Here is a 9540-nt window from a genome sequence, read left to right on the forward strand (position 1 = left end):
GCTCTGGGGAGGTGACAGTAGCCCCCAACATCGCGGGGAAGTAGAGAAAAGATGGGAGCGAGGAGATGAAGGCGAGGTGCTTGTGCGTGTGTGTGTGTGTGTGTGTGTGTGTGTGTGTAGGAGAGGCTGTCTCCTTTTGCCACTGGAACCAAGAGCGCGTGTCCACTTCTAGGAAAAGTGGTCCGCACTGGGACAAAAGTGCGAGCCAAGTGTCAGCTAAAAATAGGCTCTCTGCGAATGGAGCGGCTGTGGAAATGAAGATAAGTGGGGCTTGTGCCAGCCCCCGAGGGTGTGTGTGTGTGTGTGTGTGTGTGTGTTGGGGGGCTGGTATTCAGCAGCACATGCGCTCTGTAATTTCTGGCCTTCCCTCTCTCTGTGTCAGTTGCCCCTTCTTCCTTTGATTGTGGCTAATGAAGAATAATAAATCCAGTGACAGGGTTTGCCAGTGGATCCTCCCAAGACTCAACTCACACTGTACTGGATACAGGGAGGAGGAGGAGGAACATCCGAGGAAGAGAAAAGGGGGGCGAAAGGAGTGTGTGTGTGTGTGTGTGTGTGTGTATGCGTGCGTGTATTTGTGGGGAGAGACACTGGGGAGGGGGGAGTCGCATGCGCACAGGCGACCCGAGCTGGCTCCGCGGCTGTCCAATCCGCTGAGAGCTGCGAGAAATCGAGTGAGAGAAAGCCCTGCAGCCCCGCCGACCCCATGTCTCTTCGGCACCAGGCACCCGCCGGGCCGAGGGGGCTCAGAGCTGAGCGCCGACCTCCGCTTGCAGCAGAGCGGGAGCTCAAAGCAGCGCGGACGACCCGGTTGGCCGTACAGTCTGTGTCCTCAGCGGTGGCCGAGAGAGCCTGGGATCAGGGTCACCTGAGCTGAAAGGAGGGGAGGGCCGAGTGGGGGCGGGAGCCTGGAACTTAGTAGTAAGCAAGAGGCGGGGGAGGAGACAGCCAGGTAAGAGGCGTTCCGAGTAGTCCAGGGAAAAACACACCCAAGGCTGGCTTGGGCCGCAACTTTATTTAGGAGTTTCTTTTCCTGGCGAGGCAGAGCCGGGGCAGAAGAAACCGGAGGGGTGGAGGCCCGCCCTTAGGTAGGCGCTGCCTGGCGACTGGAGCACCGACCTGGACAGCTGGGTGGGGTTGAGCGGGGGCGCTACAGTAAGTAGAAGCCTCGGGGCGCTGCGAAGGGGCGGTGGCAACCGAGCTGGGGCGGGGGCAAAAAGGGGAGGCGGAGGGCGCGGTGGGGGAGCGGGAGGCGAGTGCTGGGAGAGTAGAAAGGATCTGCCAGGGGGAGCAAAGAGGAGAAGGGGCAACGCGAGAAAGCCATCAGGAGCCGGCGCTTCCTGGCAGGGGAGGGCGGAGGCGTGCAGGAGGAGGGGGTGCGCGGGGAGAGGGGAGTATAACTCGGCGGCCGCGAGGATCAGGGCCAGTTTCGGGCGCCGAGGTCTGCAGCCAGCGTCAAGCAGAGCCCGGCATCCGCTCAGACTGACGGCGGAGGCGGCGGAGGACCGCGTAGCCGGGATCAGGGGTGCAGAGCCGGGAGGCTGCGGCGGGTGAGCGCAACTTCCTACGGCCCTTCCCAGCTCCGGCTCCCGCCCCGCACTTCCCGGCAGGGTCCCGGCAGCCCAGGCTAGTGAGTGCTCTGCCGAGGAGCGCCCCGGCGGGCGGGAAGATGATGATGATGTCCCTGAACAGCAAGCAGGCGTTCAGCATGCCTCACGGCGGCAGCCTGCACGTGGAGCCCAAGTACTCGGCACTGCACAGCGCCTCGCCCGGCTCCTCGGCGCCCACGGCCCCCACGGCCAGCTCCCCCAGCAGCTCGAGCAATGCTGGTGGCGGTGGCGGCGGCGGCGGAGGCGGCGGCGGCCGGAGCAGCAGCTCTAGTAGCAGCGGCAGCAGCGGCAGCGGTGGCGGGGCCTCGGAGGCGATGCGGAGAGCCTGTCTTCCAACCCCACCGGTGAGTATTTCTGCATAATCACCGCTTAAAGGCACATTTTGACAGCCCCCTTTATCTGCTTGATGTTTTTTTCATGTCTGCACAGCAAATCACCCACACCTCCAACCAATTTTCCCCCCTCTCTCTCTTAAGTATTCAGCGGGTCTTGCCTTTCATATTAATTTTTATGACCTGGGATGTTGCCTGTGCGCGTGTTGTGCTGTGTTGTGTCTGCAGGCTCACTTTCCTCCTCCTCCTTCACTCTCGGCTTCTCTCGGTGGCTTCCCTCTTCCTTCTCCTCAGCTCCTATTTTCAGGATTATTATTATTATTATTATTTTAACGTTCTGGGAATGTTGTAGGCGCGGCGGCAGTGTTAAGCCCTGGGCCGGGGCTTCCGGAGAGAGCACGCACAATTCCCTACTGAGCGTAATGTGTGCCTTCTACTTGCAATTGCAGAGCAATATATTCGGCGGGCTGGATGAGAGTTTGCTGGCCCGCGCCGAGGCTCTGGCGGCCGTGGACATCGTCTCCCAGAGCAAGAGCCACCACCACCATCCGCCCCACCACAGCCCCTTCAAGCCGGACGCCACCTACCACACCATGAACACCATCCCGTGCACGTCGGCCGCCTCCTCTTCATCCGTGCCCATCTCGCACCCGTCCGCGCTGGCGGGCACGCACCACCACCATCACCATCACCACCACCACCACCACCAGCCGCACCAGGCGCTCGAGGGCGAGCTGCTGGAGCACCTGAGTCCAGGGCTGGCCCTGGGCGCCATGGCGGGCCCCGACGGCGCCGTGGTGTCCACGCCGGCTCACGCGCCGCACATGGCCACCATGAACCCCATGCACCAAGCTGCGCTCAGCATGGCTCACGCGCACGGGCTGCCCTCGCACATGGGCTGCATGAGCGACGTGGACGCCGACCCGCGGGACCTGGAGGCGTTCGCCGAGCGCTTCAAGCAGCGACGCATCAAGCTGGGGGTGACCCAGGCAGACGTGGGCTCCGCGCTGGCTAACCTCAAGATCCCTGGTGTGGGCTCGCTTAGCCAGAGCACCATCTGCAGATTTGAGTCCCTTACACTGTCGCACAACAACATGATAGCGCTCAAACCCATCCTGCAGGCATGGCTAGAGGAGGCCGAGAAGTCCCATCGCGAGAAGCTCACCAAGCCTGAGCTCTTCAACGGCGCAGAGAAGAAGCGCAAGCGCACGTCCATTGCCGCGCCGGAGAAGCGCTCGCTGGAAGCGTACTTCGCCATCCAGCCACGGCCCTCCTCGGAGAAGATCGCCGCCATAGCGGAGAAGCTGGACCTTAAGAAAAACGTGGTCCGCGTCTGGTTCTGCAACCAGAGGCAGAAACAGAAAAGAATGAAATATTCCGCCGGCATTTAGGAGACCTTTGGCCTCTCCAGGGACGGTCCCCTCCTCGTCCCCTCATTTCCTTCCTGCTCTCTCTTGACTCTTTCCTCTTTTGGCCACCAGAACCAATTCCGGTAAATGTGAATCCAATCAAATTGAGGATTGCAGAGGGAGCGAGCAGGCGAGCAACTGAGCCCAAGTCGGTAAGAATGTGAAACGGTTTCTCAAAGGAAAGAAAAAGAAAAGATGGGATTTGTCAGTAGCAAAGTTGTCCCTTTTATCCCCACCTCGGTTCTTCAGAGGAAGTGTGGCTGTTTGCAGGAAGGCAGGCGAGACAGCCTTTTAAAAGTCCACAGGAATGATCGAGTAAGATTTGTTTTTATTCTTACAGACGTCACCATTATTCAAGTTTGAAAGTACACTTTGCAGCTATTTTTCAGAAATAGAAATTGATTTAGGACTAAAACTTTAAACTAGAGTTGATGCTTAATGTGATAGAGACATCTCTAAAGTATTTTGAATTTTAAAAAAGATGGCAGATTTTCTGCATTTACACTGTATATTATATATATATTTTTATTGTGGTTCTTACCCCCCTCTTCCTTCTCTGAAGTGTTAATGCTTAAGAAAGGAGTTACGCCTGCTGTGTTCACTGATCTTGAAAGCTATTATTAGATTATTGCAGAACAACCCTCTGTAAATTATTAATTTATCTCTCTAGCAACTTAATTTTGTGCACATTCTAATTAATTAAACTTCTTTAGCCTAAAAGGGAGGGGGGAAACATATAGCTAGTGATGTTCAAAGAATTTTGTTTGATGAGTTTACTGAATTTTTACAGCTTTCCTCTTATACTGTGTTCCTTTGGGCTCATTTGTATATTCTCACTTTGAAATGACGATTGTTTTTTCTTTGTTTTTTACTGGTAGTGTTCTGATTTGTGAGTTGACACTCAGTAATGGATGTCTAAATCGTGTAGACCTGATTCACTGTCCAAAGTATTGTTTACTTTGTTACATATTTAATGGGGATTCCCACACTGTCCCCTCGCGAGCTCTTTCACTCACCCTTACACACACAGACACACACGCACACACACACCTCTCTAACAGAAGAGAAGAAGCAGTTGGAAGCATGAATGATGCATCATTTTCTAGCTTTAGGTGCATTTGCCACTTGGTGTTTGCCCTTCCAGATTTTAAGATTTCACCAAGGTATTTCAATCTTCCAGTTTTCAATTGCTTTGTTGGCTGCATTTTAAAATTTATATTAATAGGAATCCTTCTGTTTTTCCTTTTGGAGGTTTGTTTGTAGGAAAACTAATTTGAACTATAAGAAAGACAGTGCACTGCTTGTAAATTCACATTGTTTGGAAAAATTCTTTTGGAACAACAACAAAAAAATTAGGTACTTGATGGCTGGTACCTTATCTATTGTAAATATTTCATTCAAAATGATGCACATATAGATATATTCTTACAAATTTTGCTGTATTGCTGTTCCATTTGAGGTTCTCCAAAGTCTTGGGTTCTGTATATGACCTGGTTTCATGTTTTTAATAGATGGTTTATTTACTATAGTAATGTATTACGTTATTTTTGGTGTTGTTTGATTGTCTTACATTGAAGAGATAATTTTAATGTTTTATTGGCAAAGTATGCTGCTTTTTTCATTGAAATATGCTATTAAAATTAAATGGCTTTTAAAGTGTGATGTTGTTTTAATCATTTATGTGGGAATTATTTTGGTGGGTGATTTTTTTAAAGGCAGAAGTACATTTTGATGGTTTATTAGGAGTGGTTGTTGTCAAAGTATGTCTTCGACTTAGTAGGGGGTGTTTCTCTGGTAAAGTATAAAATAACAAGGTTTTCAAAACAATCTTTTAAAAGGGAGAGCTCGTCTCATCTTACCAGGTGCTTTGCTTTTCTGCCCAAAAGAAATTGTGATATTTGGCTCCAAATACATCCCTTGGAGTTCTTTCTCCAAACATGCAATGATTCTGCAAAGAGAATCTTTGTAAGCAGAGATACCAGATAGAAGCAATTTCACACATTCTTTCTCATCTCCCATGAGTAAAAGTAAGAAAGGAATTCAGCTCACTTTTCAGCAGCTCTAGGAGACTGGGTGTGGCAAGAGCCAGGGGCCTGGTTAGAGGGGAAGGTCACCCTGGTTGAGGCCCAGAACCTGGCCCACCATAGTTCTCAGTTCAGTCACCACTCCTGGACAGCAATGATGACAGAGAAGAAAGTACCTAGGTTTCTGGCTTAGGAAGTAAGGTTCTCTCTCTCTCTCTCTCTCTCTCTATATCTATGTATCTATATCTATATATATCTGCCTCTACCTCTATCTCTTTATTTTCCATGACCTCTAAGAAAACTCACATTGTTGCAAGAGTGGAATAGGGCTGGAAGAAATCCTGTGTGGTTAGAAGCAGCAAAGTTTTGCGTCCTTCTGTGACTTGCCCTGACACCAGAGTTGGTGAAAGTCTGCCTAACACTGGTCTGGCACTGGTACAAGGAAATTCTGCTCATTTGATACAGACATTTCTTTTTCTGGTCCTTATAGTTAAAGACATCTCCCCATTGCTACCATGTTTTCAAAGTTTTTCCCCCAATAAACCTCTGGCTTAAATATTTATGTTATCAATACCTCATACTATTAATTAGTATGAGAACATCATACTAATCCATAGATCAAACAAGAGAAAGGAACCAGGTCATCTTCCAGGGATAATTCCACCAACCTGAGCTGTGACCCTTCTGGTAGGGAACTGTCTTGGGATGTTTCTTATTTTGGAGACCAAGTTAAGAAATACTCTCTGAGTCAATGAAAATTGTTATAGTGGCTCCAGAAGGGATTAAATGTTGCTAGAAAACTGATCATAATTTCTATATGTAACTTATTGTAAAAGTTAGATGGATAATGGATGAAAGGACTTCTTTTTCTATTACTGAAGTAAGGGAGACAGCTGAAGAAACAAAATCCAAGTGTTCATTTAGAAATAATGAGACACATCGCATAAGTGACTAAGAAAATATGGAAACTTAGTGATTTAAAAGAAAGAATTGTGAATTCAAGTATGATAATGTTGATGATTTAATTTTATTTCTATGTTTTAGAAGCTGAAAGATTCTCCTTCCATTTCCCTCCCTATTCCTAGATTCAGTTTTCCTGAAAGTCTTTTGAAATAGCCAGCCTCCAATCTCACTATGCTTAGTACTGATTTCAGCACCATGGATAGTAACATAGGGCTCAGCCCCACTCCCGCACACCCTTAACCAAGCAGTTTCTAGCTAGCTAGAGAATTTTCACTTTCGGACTTCTTACCTTTTCCAGAGTGGAGAAAATGAATAAAATGGTTTCAACGTATAACAGATGAGGCTTACTGATCTAGGGTAAAAATTATCTTCAATAAATAACATCTTTCCCTTCTCATAAGTGGATTTTTATTGAAGGGGCTAGGGTATGTGTGTTAAGGGAAAGGGGAGTTAGTTGGAGGGAAGTAAGACAAGTGAGTTTTTGTCTCATTTGTACAAACGTGGCATCTTTAAGAGAGAAATATTGTAAAAGTAGTAGAAATTGAGACATATATTGAACAAAAGTAAAATAAGAGTTTATTCATTTTAATACATTTTGAAGTACATGATAGCTTGCATATATGCATATATGTCTAAGATTTGTGTGAGGAAAGTGACCCCAAAAAACTGTATTTGCTTCCACAGTTGAGATTAAAGGCCTACATTTTCTCCTAATTCACCAAGATTCTTTTTCTCTTATGTTCCTGGACTTTTAAAACTGTATCACATTTTAAGTTAATCTTTTCCATGTTATTTTACAAGGGTGAAAAAAAAACTTTATTGCCCATAAGATGGAAATATTTCCATTCTTAGAGCCGGCTTAAATGTATGTTTTATGGGAAAAGCAGAATTTTAAAAAGAAATATATTCTGAAAGTTTTTTATTAATGAGAGTTGCAGAGACAACACCAAACCAAAGAGATTTGGAGAGAAGAGGACTGGTCTTAAAGAACATATCAAAGGTAAGACTAGAGTGAGCCACGTATAAATTGTTGAGAAATATCCATTTGGTTTTGACTTTTAAAATACTCAAATGGATAAATAGCAAAATGTGTCTAAAAATCCTTGTCATATCAATCAAATCCATTGGCATTCAAGACTCATTGCCTATTTTTTTCTCAATGTCCACAACTGCCATTTTATTGGAAGAAGATATATTATAAATTGGCTTAATAACACACCTCGTCAACCTAAATTTTATGTTTCAGGACCATGTAAATAATTTTTCAAAATACTTCTCAAAAATCAAATAATCCAAGCTTTTTGTTCAATATAATCTTCTAACTCCAAACTGAAATGGAACAAGTGACTACCAGAAAAGATCATGTAAGCCCTGGCTGATATCTAAGTTCCCTCTACACCAAAACATTATAATATTATCTAGAAAGAATGTGGTTTCTTTTGGATATTTTACATTAGATCAGTTGGTCAATTCTTTGTCAGATGAAGTTTCATTATCACATAGCTTGAGGAAAATAATGAAAATGTGGAAAAGCAAATGAAATATTTAGAATTTATGTACGATGTAATACTCTCCTATTTTTTATAAAATTCATTTTAAAAATAAGTAATGATATATAACTAAATCCTTTTACTATCAAGGACAGATCCTGCAACCTCTTTTTTTGCCAAGAGCATTGAAAAATTTCCAAGAGAACGGGAATTTGAGGGGTAAAAATGCTTTATTTTTATCTTCAAATAAATCAATTTATTTTGATCTATCTGGGAAGCTCTTGGAGAGATAGTGGAAAAGGCATTGAAAAATTCACTTGATTTTAAAAGAAATATTACTGAGAAGATGAAGTTCAAATTTTTCAAGCAAGCCATGACAGTAAGTTTAGAAATCTGTCTTTGCAGGCCGGGCGCGGTGGCTCACGCCTGTAATCCTAGCACTCTGGGAGGCCGAGGCGGGTGGATCGCTCAAGGTCAGGAGTTCGAGACCAGCCTGAGCAAGAGCGAGACCCCGTCTCTACTAAAAATAGAAAGAAATTATATGGACAACTAAAATATATATATAGAAAAAATTAGCCGGGCATGGTGGCGCATGCCTGTAGTCCCAGCTACTCGGGAGGCTGAGGCAGTAGGATCGCTTGAACCCAGGAGTTTGAGGTTGCTGTGAGCTAGGCTGACGCCACGGCACTCACTCTAGCCCGGGCAACAAAGTGAGACTCTGTCTCAAAAAAAAAAAAAAAAAAAAAAAAAAAAAAAAAAAAAAAAAAAAAAAAAAGAAATCTGTCTTTGCAAATGTTTGGTGAAAACAATTTATATCTCTAGGTAAACAATCCATATTAGAACTCAAAACTTCACTTTACTTTTCAGTTGGCCTGGGAGGGAGGGGCTGAAATAGAAGGGGAAAAAAAAGTTGGATTGGTACTGATAGTACAAAAAGGAAGACAAAGGTTTCTTGATAGTTATAATGTTCCTGAAGTCCACATTTGTCAGGAGACAGATTTATGGCAATGAGAAAAAAATCACTAAATTTCTTCTGCTTTGCCCCTTTAAAGGCGCCATTCCCAGTACTGAAAGTCTATTATGAGTGAATTAATAAATTACACAGCGAATTATTAAATCCAGATAATTACAAGGAATAAGTAAGTAATCATTAGTTATCTCAGCTAATTACTGTGGGTCAGAGCCAGCCGGAATGTGAAATCCTCGGCGGGAATTGAAATTAACTTTGCACAGTGAGTCTCTCTGCTTGACATCCCTAGTCTGTAGGCACATGGCAGCTCCCCCGTGAGCCAGTCTTTCTATTTAACTTGGAGAGAATAGAAATAAAATTAAGTGGCGTGTGATAATAGGAAGCTGCTCAGAAAGCAAACTGTGGGTTTTATTCTGTACTTTCAATGCCTGGAGATGAAAGGCTTTATTTACACCAGTTTCAAAAAAAAATTTAAAGCACCCTTGTTGAGATGGGCTCCCCGAACACACACGCACACATATCTACAGTCGACTGGTGTGACAGATTAGCAGCACGTGAAGAAGGCTCAAGAAGAACAAACGTTTTGAGCCCTCTCTCTCTCTCTCTCTCTCTGATGGGGGCGGGGAGCAGTCAGAAAGGAAAAAATAAAATGAAAATATTGCTCTTTGCTTTCATCCCATGCAGTGGAAAGGCTGTGGAAAAGTGCAGCCCGGTCTAATAATCTGTTTGTTTTGTTTGGGTA

General features: G+C 45.5%; 1 protein-coding gene across 2 annotated transcripts; it reads left to right on the forward strand.

Moving 5' to 3' along the window:
• The first annotated feature begins 1425 nt into the window (after positions 1 to 1425).
• On the forward strand, positions 1426 to 5007 carry POU4F2 (POU class 4 homeobox 2). 2 transcript variants are annotated; one of them, XM_069493415.1, is made up of 3 exons: positions 1676 to 1780; positions 1922 to 1950; positions 2382 to 3333. In XM_069493415.1, exons 1-3 carry the CDS (start codon positions 1676 to 1678, stop codon positions 3331 to 3333), a joined length of 1086 nt encoding a protein of 361 aa, XP_069349516.1. The 2 variants fall into 2 exon arrangements, with proteins under 2 accessions (XP_069349515.1, XP_069349516.1); XM_069493414.1 differs by having other exon boundaries at positions 1426 to 1954; positions 2392 to 5007.
• Positions 5008 to 9540: the final 4533 nt, after the last annotated feature.

Source organism: Eulemur rufifrons, chromosome 18 (assembly GCF_041146395.1).
Source record: "Eulemur rufifrons isolate Redbay chromosome 18, OSU_ERuf_1, whole genome shotgun sequence".
In the NCBI taxonomy this organism is placed as follows: domain Eukaryota; kingdom Metazoa; phylum Chordata; class Mammalia; order Primates; family Lemuridae; genus Eulemur; species Eulemur rufifrons.